We start from the raw sequence: 16481 nt of genomic DNA, 5'->3' as shown, positions 1-16481 counted from the left end.
CAGTGGTGATATTTCCCACAGTCATGAAAGGCAGCAGGATGCATCCAGTCAGCGCGCGCCGCAGCCGTTAGTTAGTTTAGTAGTAAAACCATGTAAAGATGGCGGAGTTACAAATGCTGCTGGAGGAGGAAATTCCTGCGGGAAGAAGAGCTTTACTGGACAGTTTCACCAACCTGGAGAGAGTAGCGGAGTACTGCGAAAGCAACTATGTCCAGGTACATGCTAGTGTTTAAACACCAGAGTCAAATGACATCTTAGGATAATGTTAGCAGGGAGTGGGCGGTGTGGAAAGGGGAGTGATGGGTCGGCATGACAGCACCAAGCTCTGTTATGTTACCGTTAGCTTTTGTCTAAGAGATTTAAGTCACGCCAAATGAAATGTAAAAACGGACTTATAGATAGCAACTCACCATCAATTCGGCTTCCGAATATTACACCTATCGTGTTCAGTTTCGTGAAAATTCAACTTTGGCACAGGTTAAACTGTACGCTGCACCGCGGTGGTGATGAAACGTCACTGTTGGAATGTCATAATTAAATTAGTAAGTTTTGAAAGTTGTCATTTTACTTTGGTGTGTTTTACTTTGTATATTTCATGTATGCCGAATGAAAGAGCAACTCCTGTTTTTTCGTAAAATGTATTTTCTCATCTTTGATCAAGTGTGTGGCATTTGCAGACAAGCAGGGAATCATTATATAGAATTGTTTCAGTGGGAGTCTGGCGTGACACGTTCTCGCCGATTTTGATAGAAAAGGGTGGCCCAGTTAAAACGGAACGAGGCTATACCGTTGGAAGAGTGTTGTTTTACCAAAATATTGTTGTAGCAATTCATCATCTTTTACTTTGTGAGCAAAGTTGCTCCATATACATATATAAACACATAAGATATTCTAAATGTGGTTTCAAACTGTCACTGTAGTCCTATTGCTGTGTACCTGCCATGCATAACAAAACTTACTTTAGTGTGTTCCCAGTCTAACAAGAAAGCCAAACATCTAAGAAGAATTTTTTCTTATTCAGATTGTCCTGAAGCAGAATTGATGCACTAATTGATGCCTAATAGGTCAATCTGGCCCTGATGTTTCATGTTATATTACTGTTTTCATTATTTTTTATATTAATTGATGCCAGAAAAGATAAAAAAATGCCCATTTCAACATCTCAGATCGTTGTGTTATTCAATTTTACATTTCATAAAACAGAGGACGGCAGAAAGTGGTCATATTTGAGGATCTGGAATCAGTGAATTTGTAGCCACTTTGTTTGATGAGGTGAGGTCAGTCGAATTAATATTTCAGCATATGACACACACAACCGATAGCGAGGGAAGGGAGGACAAGTAGCTGTTGAGTTTGTAAAAGTTAATAAGGATCTAAATAAATACACAAATAAACAAACATATAAAGTTTGCTGCATGACGTTGCCTTCAGATATCCACCATAACCAAGTTTACAGTGGATGTATTGACGTGTAAGACAAAGAAAAGAAGAAGCTGGCAATATTTAGACTTAATTATGTATTTGTACTTATGTATTGATTATTGAAAGACTTGCAGATTAATTTATGTTGATCATCTGATTGTTTCATCATAGTGAAGTACAACTGAACGCTAGAAGCAAGTAACAAACACAAACTTTCAGAATTTAACAGGTAGTCCGACTTTCTTGCTGACTTTTCTCCAGCCCTCTTCTCTTTTGTCCGGTCTCTGTATGTGTGTCGGGTGGTATCCTGGAGCTGTGGGTGCCCGCAGTCACCAGCTTTGCTACTCCATGTTTGATTCAACATTAGGACATCAGGACAACCTATCAGCATTGCGATTCCTCTCGAGGACACATTCACTGAAGCTGTCTCTGTGTGTGCTGCCAGCCAAATATTTCACTCAAGTTGAATATTTTGTTTTATTTGTACAATTTGCACGGTATGCGAATTTCCCGTCTTTTGCGTCACCCACCATAATCCCACATCTTCTCACATCTATTCATACCTTAGCATTGCCTTTGTATGTAAATTTCTCATGTGAAAAATTTGCTTTGTACTTGGTGGAAACACATGACAACTATACAGAAAGGATCTGTTATATCACACTCTTCAAAACCACCAGACTCCATTAATAAAAACATTAAACATGTTTAACATGTTTTATTTTGCAGAACACAGCTCGTCTACCACTGCCATTTCTCTGTGAGGTGACTTTGGTGTTTTAAATGCATAATAACGCAAACAAACTAACTAATTGAGGCAGTGGTAGATCAGCAATTCCTAAATTGTGCATGGTAAAATTACTGTTTTTGTAAGACAACAAGAAGCGGTTGTATCTTGTTAAACAAAAAGGATCTTACAGGACTGTATGCAGGAATCCTTTCAGCGATGTTGACAGACACTTAAAATAACAATCTGAGCCTCTCGGAGGCAAAAACAAGCACTTTTAATTGACATACTTTATCGGGCACAGTTGCCCCATAGGATTAGTTTGCAGCCATTGCAGCCCGTTTCATGGCTGCCAGCAGTTCTGGACCAATTCTAAAACTGTTTGTACCTACCAGTCATTAGTCATTTAGACACCAGAATATGTACAGTTAGGACTCAGGTTCAAAAATACCGAAGTTCACATTTAAGATAGCTAGTTAGATATCTGTGTACTGGGCTAACATCCTTCTTGATGGCTGGTTAGTGGAGATGCTGTGTGTGTGTGTGTGTGTGTGTGTGTGTGTGTGTGTGTGTGTGTGTAGGCAGGCTGTGATGAACACTTGTTCTTACTCACTTGGCTCTTAAATATACACTTGTTCATTACCACATTTCATATTCATTACATTTCTGAAGCTGTGTCAGTCAATCAACAAGTCAGGCTGCATGTAAGAGTCTTTACTAAATATTATATAATGAAAGAATATTTATGCAGCCTATTAATTATATTCCTTTCCCGTTTCATTTCGTTTCCCTTTTTACTTCTCTATCCCATTGTCTCTTTCCTCACTGTAACCTTATTTTCTCTTATCCTTTCTGTCCAGTTTTCCATTTTTAAAGTGTTCCACTTCCCTTCTTCCCCTCTTTATCCGTTTCTTCCTTTTTTCATTGAAATAACTAGTAACACTCTCTTCTGTCTCTCTGAGCAAGAAAAACCTCTTCTTTAGTTCATTAGACTGTTCATGTCCAAATGGGGCCTGACTCAGTACCCACTGGCCTACATTCCCACTGCCAGCAGATGATGTGAGCTGTTACATAATCCACTAGTGCTGTTGATCTTGTTTTGTGGGCTAAATATTTGGATCCAGTGTTGACCCATATTAAGCCCTGCTTGGTTCACTTTATCCAGGAGGAGGCCATGCAGGGCCAAGGGCCATCAGACAGTCTAGATTTATGTAAAGCTGGGCAGCCACTTATCATTACACTAGTAATAACACTGTTTCCCTCAGGATGGAGTTAGCAGTGGAGGGGAAGCAAGCGTGCAAATCTTTTTGTTTTGTCCAATTGCAAAGCGTGCCCTGCCGGAAGGTTTCTTTATGTGTACAGATACCAGAAGGGCTCTTGAGGCCTGAGCAAATACAGTACACGTCTGCACAGTTATGTGCTGGGAAGTCAGTGGAAATGGATATTTAAAAAAAATGAAATGCTTGCGTATAGGATCGACTCAAAAAAAGACTACACTACCCAGGCTTATTTTAATGAAGGAACACGTTACCCAGTACAACAATGGATTTATCAGACTTACACTGGCTACACTGTACTTTGTCCGATCACCTCATCGTTAGTGTTGGTCTTTTCGTGGGATTTTTTCACTAAAGAAAAATTTAAAATATGGCAATAGGCTGGTGCAAATGATATTTTGTGAATTTTTGAATTTGTCTCAGATAAACTTAATGGAGAGGGAGCTGTGCACAGGACAAACACACAGATCACCAGCTCTTTTCAAAATGTGTTTCAGATAAACATGAACAGACAGTAACCGAATGTTCTGTCCTGACATCAGGTACACAAATTCTGCAAACCAAAACACATGGAGGAACTTGGTGCTACCTCAGTAAACATCCTGATGACTTTATGGTCACAATCGCTAGTTTTAAATCTTCAGTACAGCAAGATGTTCATTTAGTAAATTATGGTCCAAATTAGAATAAAATAGATGTTAAAGCATGTTATACTTTAGGGCGGCACCACCTTGAGATTAACCAATCAGAGGCAGGTCTTGCCGGTCTTCACAGATTTAATGTCACTTCTGGTTCCAAACAAAGATGGTGACGCCTAAAATGCCAAACTCATGGCTCCATAATGGCATTCTGCAAACCAATCGGTGACATTATGGTGGCTTTGTCCACTTCTTATATACAGTCTATGGTTGCAACACTTCCACTATAATCGGTGAAACTGCCTCCGCCTGCTCAGCTTCCAGACCAGAGTCAGAAGCACAGGGGAGCTGTTTGCTAGGGCTGACCCCCTCCACTTCTGTTTGAAAAAAACAGATGAGACTTCTCCTGGCCTTGAGAAGCAGCAGCATTTATTACCTGACACACTGTAGCCTGCACTATACATTTACTGCCAGACTGACCACTTACTGCTGACCTTTTCCTCTGCTCTGCCTGCATTCACTGTCACTTTTCTGCTGCTCGCTCTCTCACTCTCACTTCAACACTCACTGGCTACACTAATTAGATGTCCTTTGTGGAGAGGGAGGAATTTAGCAGTGCCAAACATAATTCTGCAACAGCAGTGCACTTTTCTATATAGCGCCAGATCACAACAGAAGTCATTTAAGGTTACCTTTCCTATAGAACAGGTCTATTCCTCGTTCTTTTATTAAATAAACTAAATATCTTTATGTTATTTATCTTATTTACACGACAGTATGTCATTTCTGTCTCTGTCGCACGTTCACTATTCTCCTCTGCTCTCTGTATCGCGCACGGCGGAGTTCTGCCCGGATGCGTGCACACACAGGTGAGCACATTCCCACCAGCGGACAGAGAGTGTGCGTCGGAAAATATGTCGTGTCAATGACAATGGTTGCAATGGAATAAAGAGGTTTGCTTTGCATGCCATTAAAGAGAGCACAGACAGCTTCCAGTAGGGTACATTTGGCAATTTGGACACCGCTGTATGACTTCTGTTGCTAATCAGCCGTTCCAGTGGCACCATGGCTGGAGTGACATCGGCAGCAGGGGCCTGTGCAGAACTGATCTCTCTGGTCAGCTGCTTGAAGGGGCCGAGTAGGGTGATCTTATTTTCAAGACTTCCTCACTGATTTGTCGACAGTGTCACTGGGAGGTCAAAATCAGCAGCATACATGCCCAAACACTGTTTCTGTTCCACCAGGCTATGCATCATGAAGTTGAATTCCACCAGGTGGAGACGTCTTGTTGTAGCCTTTTAATTGCCGTCCTGAGCTCATTCTGGACATCTTAAAGTGGACGGCATGCAAGTTGCGAGTGCTTGAAATGCCCAACAATTATTTTCTTTCCTACAGCCACAACATCTGTGATGTTGCGCTGTCAGAGCACACCTTCGATGACCGCAAGCTGCAAGCTGCAAGCTGCAATCTGTGTACCATGCACAGCAAACTTGACATGCCTAACTCCATAACTGCTTTAGCCATGTTGCGTGGGCTGTCTCTCACCACTACGTGCTGTCCATTTCTGACACTGAAATCTTCCATACTGCTGACATTTTGACTTTACCTGCTATCGTGCTGAAGGTAGGCGCTTGCGTCATCGCATCATGCTGCATGCATCATTGTTAAGCCAGGGACATGGCATTGATGTCAGGAGTTTAATCAAGGAAGCAGCAGGCTGTTATATTGATTTTATTATATCATAATGTTGGCCGATATCTGATGAATTTTAAAGCCAATATCCGCTGATACCGATAACGCACCAATAATATAGTGCATCCCTAATTGACGTGAGTTGACGCACACCACATTGCTTTTTTGTTTGCTCTTTTGCACAACTATTCATTCTGTCTGAACCAATAATGCTTACTGTATTCTGGACAGTTGCAGATTAGATTACACTAATGTTATTGTATTATAGTATTATAGTAAATTGATTTAAAGAAAGATGATGTAGAGAGCTGGGATCAGAGCTAAGCTAAAACAGCTTGTTGTTAAGGCTGTTTCATCAAGACCTCATCACTTTTATACCAATAATGACTGCAGAAAGACGTGAAAGAAATCACTCTTTATTAGATTGTTTGTTCGCTTACACTTGTTTATTTCAGTGAACTTTGTAAAGCACTATGAGACACTCTGTTGAGATATTGGGCTATACAAATACAATTGAATTGAATTGAACTAGTTTGTAGGCATTTTATATTCATTAAAGCAAGTTGATTTAATACGAAAGACGTTTAATCAGATGAATCACTATATTCAAATTGAGTACTATGTTCAAGGATTTTTTATGATGATGTCATAAAATATGATGGCAGTCATTGGAAGTTTCATTTGAAAAACCTTAATAGAAACTTTGAATGAAAGTGTGTGTGTGTGTTTGCAATGTGCACAAGTGGTGGGTGAATCCCGACACAGTCATTGAAGAGCTTGTTGTTATAAAGGATAAAATTCTCAAGTAGGCAGACCAATGAAATTAGCATAGTAAAATGAGAAAAAAACAAAAAAAGAAAACAATCGCCAATGGAACAATCACAGATGGCTGATATATTCGTCCTATTGCGCAACCCTCTGATAAGAAAGCATACTACTGATGCTGTATATGTGTAACCTGTGACAGAAATTTAAAGTACATTTTACATAATATACAATACTATATATATATATACACACACACACACACATTTATTGTGTATATATATATATACAATAAATACTAAGATAATATAGACAGAGTTTGCCTGAATAATTTCTTTAAAAAAAAAAAAAAAGTGAAAATTAAAAGATGACAAACATCTACATTAAGACTGGTCGCTGAGATAGCCTTCACTGAGCATGTGCTGAACCCCCCACCCCTCCCAACCACCTCCCCACACACACACATATTCCTGTCCTGCTTTATTCCTCCTTGGTCGTCCACAGCTGGTCCTGGTTAGCTGTTAGCAGAGGTAGTCATAATACAATTCAACCCCCTGCTGCTCATTGAAAACACATGGTTCTGCTGCAGGAGGCTGGATGTGGACGCTAGTCGTCTATGTGTGTGTATGTGTTTGGTCGGAAACCATGGCGATTGGTTTCCAGTTGAAGGAGCATCAGCCTCCACCTTCAGTGCTGGTGCCAGGAACAGCTCCTGCGGGGGCGAAACAAGCTGAGCATTGGGAAAGATGGATTTGTTGTCAGAAGCATGGCATTTTCAAACCTGCAAGCTGACATGAGCTCACATTTAAATCAAAACTCCTTTGTAATGTTGTTAGTTTGTTTTGTGTGTGCATCACAGTGATTATTTGGCAGCAGGAGTGTCGTTTGACCAAAGCACTTTGACTTGTCCTGCCTCATCTTCATCTACTGCAGGTACTCATGCAGGTACTCATTTCCTATATTTCCCAGAATACTCTACTAAAAAAACAGAAAAGAACTGTGTCAAAGTCCACTGACAAAAAGCTAAAGTGGACCCACACAACCTGACATGCTATCTCCTCTCTTTACAAGCTCTTACCCCAGCTCAAATTCAGCCTAACCCAGTCTGATTCATACAGCCTTTATGTAGGGATGGGCCATGAGTGTACACTCATGTTTTTGACTTCTGTGTTTGAACTGTTCCTACTTCATCCTCCAGATTGGGACGAAACTATATGGCTAAAAATACTATAGATAATGTCAGGGTTAACCATAGACACTAACTTTGTAACAGTCTTTGTATCGTAGATTTTCAGTATAGGTCTATAGCTTTGGTACGTGTGTGTAATGGTGCTAATCGTACCTTGCCTTACACAGCGGCGCCAAAATGTTGGGGTTTGCACCATGTCTGGGGCAATTTGGCTATTAGAAATAATTAGTAATTATCTAAGATAATTGAAAATTATATTGATTAATGTAAAGTCCACCTCGATTGGGCAGCACATGTGAATACATGTACATGTACATGTGACCAGGCAATGGTATGCAACATGGAGGACTACAAAAGGTGGGAGAACCAAATGGTGACTCCCTACACAATGGCCACCAGTGTAGCAGTTAGCTTAGCTTCGTCTCTCGGTCGAGGCCTGTTTGTACCAGCATGTGTGAGTGTGTAGGATAAAGGTGCCAGGTTAGGAGAGGATGGTTAGTTGTATGCAGGACCCTGTGTCTGTGTGAGCAAACTAACATCAACTTAACTTTATGGCTATACAGTAAACTACACCACATCACAATAATCTGATCTAACTCAATGAACATTAAAGCAAATCAAAACCAATACATTCACAAGGTTAAACCATTGCATGGCCATGTATACAGTTATGCTATGCTATATATGCCCATTAAGAGTTTGTTACCAGTCCTCAATAGGGAAGAAGGGTCCTTCAGTGTGCTGCTTTCATAGCCTGTTGATGAGCCAGGCTGGAGGAGAGGTGTGGTTCTTAGCTGTCCTGGTTGCAGGCTGGAGGAATTTGTTCCTTGCTAGTTAGCAGCTCTCTGCTAACATGCGTGTGCTCATGTTGCTCTGAAGATCGGCTGGCAGACTTTGGGTCATACCTGCTGGCGCTGATAAGCTTGGTTCAGGCAGGGCTTTGTGTCGCTGCCATGAAAAAGGTGGTCTGCTCTGGGACCGGCCACACTGAGGCTGGGGCTGGAGTAGTGAGCTGCAGGCCTGTAAATGGACTCTCAGGGGTCCCAGTGAGAGCTGAGCTTGGGGATCCAGAGGCAGAGACTCTCAGGGGTGTGAGAGAGCTCTGGGAGGACAGCTGGACTTTCCACAGTCCAGATGAGAGATCAGAGAGAGGGAGCTCTGGTTTTGTGGCCTGAGGTTGTAGGGTCATGTGTCCCACATTGGCCAATGGTGGCTGTAAAGCTGGGTCCAGGGGTGCGTTTAGCACCTATGTGTGAAAACTTAAGGACTCTGGGAAACTGAGTTCAGAGAGGTAGCCCTTTGTTCAAAAGACAGAGTAACATGTAGTCATGCTGACTGTTGTTTGTTCAGCCCATGCACACTCCATGAAGTAACCTCAACCTTGCAAATAGGGATGGGTTATGATTTTAGAATATTAGGATGGTCATTAATTTTTTTTTAAATGAAATAGTTTTTTCCCTAGTTTACCGGCACCTGGTAGTATGCCTGTTGGAAGCAGTAGCTTGATACAGGGCATTGAGATGAAGCTAAGTCTTTGTAAAGACGTGTATTAGGTCTCTGTAAAGATGTGGATCAAGTCTGTGAACTATTTGAATAATCTTCAAATACTTCACACTGACTATTAAATAATATTTTTGCTTGAAATCAACATCCCTAATGGCAAATGCAGATAAACCAGAACTCAAAGATCCTGTAGTATTGGGTGTCTCAGTTCACTAAAATGATGGTAGACAAAGACCAATTGATCAGACAATTGAGACATTTGAAACCGCATCCCCCGTCTTTTTTTGGAGTTTTTTTATTTACTTTTATGTAAATTTTACTTTTCTATTAGTAGGTTGCAGCCAGTTGCAACAGCATTTGCAAACATTGTTTTTTATTCAAAGAGTAAATTAGGTATTTTTAAAACTGGGCCCTATTTGTTCATATTTTGGGTTTGAAATGACTGGTTGGTACAAAAAGTGTTGGGATTGGTCCAGTAGATTGCCTCAGCTGGCAGCCGTGAAATGGGCTGCAGTGTAATCCTTTGGGGCAAGGTTGTTATATCACAAACAAACAGCAACAGAACTGGATCTTTGGACACTGAACAATAAACTCCAGAAGGGCAATATGCCCAAGCATTCGCTTATGTATATGTTATACTATACTTTGCACTATGGGGTCTGTAACATTAGAGAAACTAGTAAAAGTATCCAACTGAAAATATCTCACCCTTCACTTCAGACCTCTCACTCCCAGTGGGGTGTCTCGCTCATTTGTCAAACCATTTGATTTATTGATTGCTGCCGAGCTGTTGTGAGAATTTAGAAAAATATGACAAAAACTGTTTCTAAAATATGTTGCATACGCTGCCTTTACATACTGTTTATTGCACTGTTCACTATCTTTTTAAAGGTACTTTTTAAATGATCTTTTCACCATAAATGTGTCCCCCTACAGCCTACAGACTGCCAAGCTATGAGAAAAGGCTCTCTGTTTCTCTTGCTCCATCTTTCAGTAAATGTATGTGAAAACACTGTTTAGATTTAGTTCCCTTTATGATGTCATAAAGGGATCTTTTGATTATGTGACCTCCTCCATCAGGCCGACTGTCCTTGCCCACTGAAAACCTCCTGAATCCACCTCACTGACCGCCATTGTTTTTTCCTACCCAACGCCAGCCATAGCTAACACAAAGATGTCGAAGGCAAAAGCAAAGCAGCACATTGTTCTGTTCTTCTAAAACAAAACAGCTGCGGCAGCCATATCAGCTCTGAGAAAAATACCATGTCTTTTGAACATTAAACCATGTAAACCTGAACTAGAACCTCCAACTACAAGTATGAGCAAGTATAAGTTAAAATGAGCAGAATATGGGACTTTTTAACCATGTTCACTTCTCTGCACATTATCATTATCTTTGTGGCTTAGTTTTTATAGTATCTTGTATTGACGTGCACTAGGAGTTTGACACATCAAGTCACTATACATACTTGTATACATGTATGTATACAGTTATGTATATCCATACATATTTGCGTGTGTGTGTAGTGGTTATATGAAGTGATGATGTGATAAAATGTAAATTACTTCTGCTAGAAGTTTAAACACACATGAAATAACTGTCCTTGTAAGGTATAAGCAGGCTGTGTGTGTGTGTGTGTGTGTGTGTGTGTGTGTGTGTGTGTGTGTGTGTGTGCCTGTCTGAATTGAGACATTGTTGGATCTGGTCCAAAGCCAAAGAGAATAGCACTTCGAGAGTTATGAGGTGTACCTTTACTTCAACATGCACACACAGATTCCCACTGTCACACACCTCTGTGCATGGTCGGTAAGCAGAGGCTGTGTCTGTAATTTGCATATGGAGACACACACATATACACACACTTTCATCTATATCCCATGTTGAAGAGAATAACTAAGTGAATTTTCATCCAAGTTTTGATGTTGCGTGAACATACTGTAGTCCATAAATGCAACTCAAACTCTCATATGTCAGAGCTTCCAGCATGTGAATGCACCACACATGCCACACTTTTAGAGTACTTGTGTCTAAGGAAACAAAGGTAAAACTTTTGGACGTATTTGTTTTGGGATGGGTATTTCCCTCAGCAGCAGATGAATAACATCTGAGAGCATTGAGAACTGAGAGCAACCGCACTGATCAGAGTTGTGCCATCACCTTAATTGTCGCACTACAACAGCATAACATTTGGCGTAGAATTACCCTTTTTAGTCTGTGAACATGGATACAAAATCAATCACTCAATCTTCAGCATCAATCACAACAGCGTTATCTCAAGACGCTTTACATAAAGAGCAGGTCTAGACCAAACTCTTTAATTAAGAGAGAGACCCAACGATTCAGGGATTCAAAATTAAGGATTCAAGAATTCCCACATGAGCAGCATCAGATATTATATTGAGCAACAGTGGCAGGAAAAACTCCCCTTTAATGGGAAGAAACCTCAAACAGACCCAGGTACAATGTGGGCGGCTTCTGTAGGGGTCCGTGTTGGGTGGGGGTTGGACAGAGAGAGAGAGACAGAGACAGAGAGAGACAACACAAACAGCAACCAACGTACTAACAGTGACTATAGCACTAAATAAATCCGTAGCAGTGATTCATGAAGCAGAGAACCACATCAGCAGGACCAGGACCAGGATCCACAGGAACCTGAGAGATGAGAAAGCACAGAAAGGCTCCGGGGAAGATACCAAGTTAGAGGCAGACATTAGGCGGACATGAGACATAATGATGGAGAGGAAGAGGAGGAGAGAGAATAGAGGAGCCCAGTACACCATAGGAGTCCCCCGGCAGTCTAAGCCTATAGCAGCATAACTAGGGGCTGGTCTAAGGCCTGAGCCAGCCCTTAACTATATGCCTTGTCAAAAAGGAAGGTCTACTCTTAAATGTAGAGAGGGTGTCTGCCCCCCGAACGCTTACAAAACTGCCCATTGTGCTGTTGAAGTTGTTGAAGCTGAAGCCAGCAAGCTAAGCTAACTAGCTTTTCTTTTAAGTCTTAGGTATGTGCTCTACCAATTGAAATTGCCCAAAAGTTGTCCCTTGCAGCAATTGCCTGTTTTTGCTGCTACTCGTTCAATTCCTTTAAACAGGTCTGTCCGGTAGATATAAAGACTTAGTTTTAGAAGAGGAACTTGTTTTCTTTATTTTCTTAATGTAGTAATTGTGTAAAATTTGACAGTTAAGTTTGCAGCAAAGCCTTTAGGCAGTTGCTTAAGGCATATTGATGTTATTTGTATTTGCACTACAGTTCAGAAATAAAAATATCAGCAGGACTATGATCAGTAGACCAGATTCTGTCTTCATTAAAAAAGAGGTCAGAGGAATCAGAGCGTGCATATGAAGCCGTGTAGATCTGATCTGATTCATCTACATGAACCTCATGAATTTAGTTGGAATTGGAAAAAAACAGTGGCAGCAGTGTGTGTGTGTGTGTGTGTGTGTGTGTGTGTGTGTTCCTCTGCCCTTTCCTCAGGCCAGAGCAGGCAACCCTCCAACTAGGTCACCGCCAACAGGACATCAGATGGCTGATGGGAAAGAGAGAAAGAGGGAGGAAATAAGAGATAGAAAGATGATGTGATAAAGAGAGGGAAGAGAAATATGGGGGGGCTACAAGGAACACAGGGAGGTGGGCTGAGATAGAATACAGTAGATCAGTGTTTCCCAAACCTGGTCCTGGAGGCCCACTGCCCTGTATGTTTTAGATGTTTCATTGCTCCAAGACACCTGATTCAACTGAATATGTTATCAGGCTTCTACAGAGCTTGATGACGAGCTGATCATTGATTCAGGTGTGTTAGAGCAGAGAAACACCTAAAGCATGCCGGACAGTGGGCACCCAGGAGCAGGATTTAACTGGGTTATGAATGGAGATAAGATTGGACTGGAAATATTTGTAATTAGTTAAGGTGTTTTTCTTAACTGTGTGGAGTCACTCTGACGTGAACCTTCTCAAAAATATAAAGACATGAAAAGTGGAAGAAGCACTCAGATCTTTTATTTGTATCAAAATATTCTGATACAAGTAGAAGGACTGTTTTTTTAAATCTTCAGTAGAAGTACAATGGTATTAGCATCAAAACTTCTGTAAACTTGAAGCTTAACTTGAAGATACAACAAAATGAAAAATACATTTTCCAGGTGTGATCCTGTGTTAAATGATTATTCGTCTCGCTATTTTCTAATTCATTATATACTTAGAAAGTAGGTTTAAATTTTTTTATATTAGAATCCCCCTTTTGTCTTCCTGTGAAACAGAAATATTCTGGTCAGTTACCTTGATCTTAGAGGCCTTTACATCAACACACCAGAACTGTGACACACAGCTGACTTCTCTTGTCAGTTGGGAATTTAGGTTCAATGTTCATTTCCTTTAGCCATTAATTATAATTAAAGGACTCTGATGGAGCTCTGACTGTAAATGTAGGGCTGTGGCTCACGATAACACCAACTCTGTATGTGTGTGTGTATGCGTGTAAATGCCATTGTGTAGTTATGAGAACAAATTTTGGTTCTACACCATCAATGTAAGGACATTTTGCCTGATCCTCACAACTTCAAAGGGCCATTTGAGGGTTCAGACGTGTTTTAAGGTTAGAACTGGGTTAAGGTTAGGGTTGGGGTGACGATTTCTTTGTGATTTTTTTTACTTTTGATACTTTAAGGATATCTTGCTGATTATACTATTGTATTGTTACTTAAACATTTTGAATTCAGTACTTCTATTTGTAATGGAGTATTTTTACTATATTTACTTTTACTTAAGTAAAGTATCTGAGTACTACTTCCACCACACCGTGTGTGTGTGAGAGAGAGAGAGAAAGAGAGACACACACACACACACACATTGGTGTCAGTGTGTTTCTTGTCATCCTCAGGCATGAATGAGTTTACTCTGACCTACATCATGCTTCAGCACACACACACACACACACACACACACACACTATCACTGTGTTTTTCTCTACTGGTCTGCTGCAGTAGAGTGGACGCGCTCACACACATATATAAATGCACTCACGTGATAAGATGCATATTTCTGCACACTGACACATGCAGTCATGCACGCACACACTCACACACAACACACACACACAACACTCAAAATGCTGATTTCAGTACAAATCATAGAATTTTTCTGTGTATCAGCTCCAGAGATCAATCACAGGCCGATGTACACATCCTAGTTTTTTCAGCTTAGGTGTCACACACTTATGTTTGTTTTCATTCTCGGTGGGGTCTCAGAAACAGCAGCATGTAGGGAGGTGTCCAGTGGGGACGTCAATTTCTCAATGTTTTTCAGATTTGGTTTCAACTGGAATTCTTTAAAAAAAAAAATCAGAGAACTGAAAAATGTATTTAAATATCAAAATTTCTTAATTTTTTCTATTCTGGTGGGGACATGCCATTATGTCTTACTACAAATCTGTTTCTGTATTCAATATTTACTACAACTGTTACAGTGATGTACACTGTACACTGTGTTACAAGTAAAAAAGTACTCTTCAATAATCTGGTCATTTTCACAGGACATGTGATCACCTGTAGCTGGCTGTAGGTCATCACTGTGTCCACCTTCACTGCTGGATGTCCTTTTCAGCCTCCTGTCTATCAACAGAAAAGCTTTCTTTGAGAAAATGAGCATTCAGCACAGTAAAGGTCATTAGTGTACATGCTTAAAGTAATGAAAAGAACAATACAACAAGAAACAAAGGCCTGGTACCTTCTACACTGAAGTAAATGAATGCTCTAGCTATTACTCGATGATTTACAGCATTTAATTTATGTAACAATTAAAGAAATTACTCCGATATTTGTTTCTAAAGAACACTCTAAACAATAAAAACAAAGTTTATATTTTTCTGATTGCTTGTCCTCATTAAAAATGAATCATGTGCAGTAATAGTGGTGTGAACCTTCCAATATCACAATTTATTTTGATTTAAATTCTCAGGGAAATGATTCAATTCAGAATCAAATTATTATTTTTTTATTCCTATTTGTTATGAAGGGATGCCTGTTTCAGCATCTACTGCAGTCTGTTGTCACTAAGGAGCTGTAAATTACTATTTGGCATTTAAAAAAGGTGATCAAGATGATCTTTTAGCCTTTATTGGAAGTGCTTTTATCTAACTATAACCAGTTAAATACACAGAGGAAAACCTAAAACAAAGATGACATTTATCTCTGCTTACACAGAATACTACAGAATATGTGAACTTAAGCCAGCTCAGTAAGTATTAATTCATAAAAATGTATGCTGATAAAATATACACTGATAAAACATAATTAGACTCTTCAGAATATGTTTTTTAAATATGTTAAGGCTGGCTAACAGCATCATATCTGACCATCAAACTGAGATACATGTTTTAATACAGTCAGACAAAAGCACTCCTCTGTACACCAGTTAATCCTAAAACTGAATGTGGAGCTGAATCCGGATCAGAGCAGACTGAGGGCCTCTGAGTGTGTGTTTTGGTGTGTAAATGGTTGTATATCTGTGTATTGTGTCTTTAATATATGTGTTGTAAATGGAGCTGCTGTGACACAAGACAAATTTCAGACTCCGACAATACAGGTCAATCAATCAATCACTCAATCAATCAATCAATATAAGACCTTCGGTCATTTTGAATCTTCTCTCAAAGTAGTTTCCTAAATACCTGATGAGGGTGAGGGTGAAGAGGAAGACAATAGAGGAGCTGCATCAGTCTCTATCATGTCCTCCTCTGTTTTGGTGTTTGAGGCGTCACCATCCACCGCCATTTTCTCTGGAAAACAACCCAGAAGATTAAAACGAAGAACTTTTAGAATCAAAAGTGCAGTACAGGGAAGAGGGAGGTGAGGGGAGCTGTAGTTGTGATTTGGTGCCATATAAATGATGTTGGAGTTCCACCACCATGTACTAACCTACAGTAACACTGAAGAGTTCAATCTATTGTTACTTTCTAAACATTTCAGCAGGTGAAAATATGTAAAAAGGGAAACCCCCATTGGGTAAGTAGATTTACTTATCATTTACATCGACCTGTTTTACCTTGAGGATCGATGTCGATTTGATCCAGATTCTTCCCTTGAAACTGAAAAGACTTTACTAATCTTGGCCAGCTGTAACGTACCCTCAGGCAGTCATAATACTGACGGTGTACTCTGATATCGTGGCCGAGGAAGTCAGCGAGGTCGTCCATTTCATTGTCCTTTAAGTTTAGCACCTTGGACATGGTAGCCAAGTGCTTCCTTAACTTTGTGGAGGATAACGCCTCTG

General features: G+C 40.2%; 1 protein-coding gene across 1 annotated transcript in view; it reads left to right on the top strand.

Annotated features, from left to right (window-relative positions):
* Nucleotides 1–98: 98 nt before the first annotated feature.
* LOC139208003 (abl interactor 2-like) overlaps nucleotides 99–16481 on the top strand; it is a 43878-nt gene continuing 27495 nt past the window's right edge. The window contains exon 1 of the mRNA XM_070837534.1: nucleotides 99–215. Within this exon, the coding sequence (XP_070693635.1) occupies nucleotides 99–215 (117 nt within the window). The remainder of the gene's footprint in view (nucleotides 216–16481) is intronic.

Source organism: Pempheris klunzingeri, chromosome 10 (genome assembly GCF_042242105.1).
Source record: "Pempheris klunzingeri isolate RE-2024b chromosome 10, fPemKlu1.hap1, whole genome shotgun sequence".
Classification (NCBI taxonomy): domain Eukaryota; kingdom Metazoa; phylum Chordata; class Actinopteri; order Acropomatiformes; family Pempheridae; genus Pempheris; species Pempheris klunzingeri.
The sequence above is the reverse complement of the archived record's forward strand: the minus strand, read 5'-3'. Positions and strand labels throughout refer to the sequence as shown.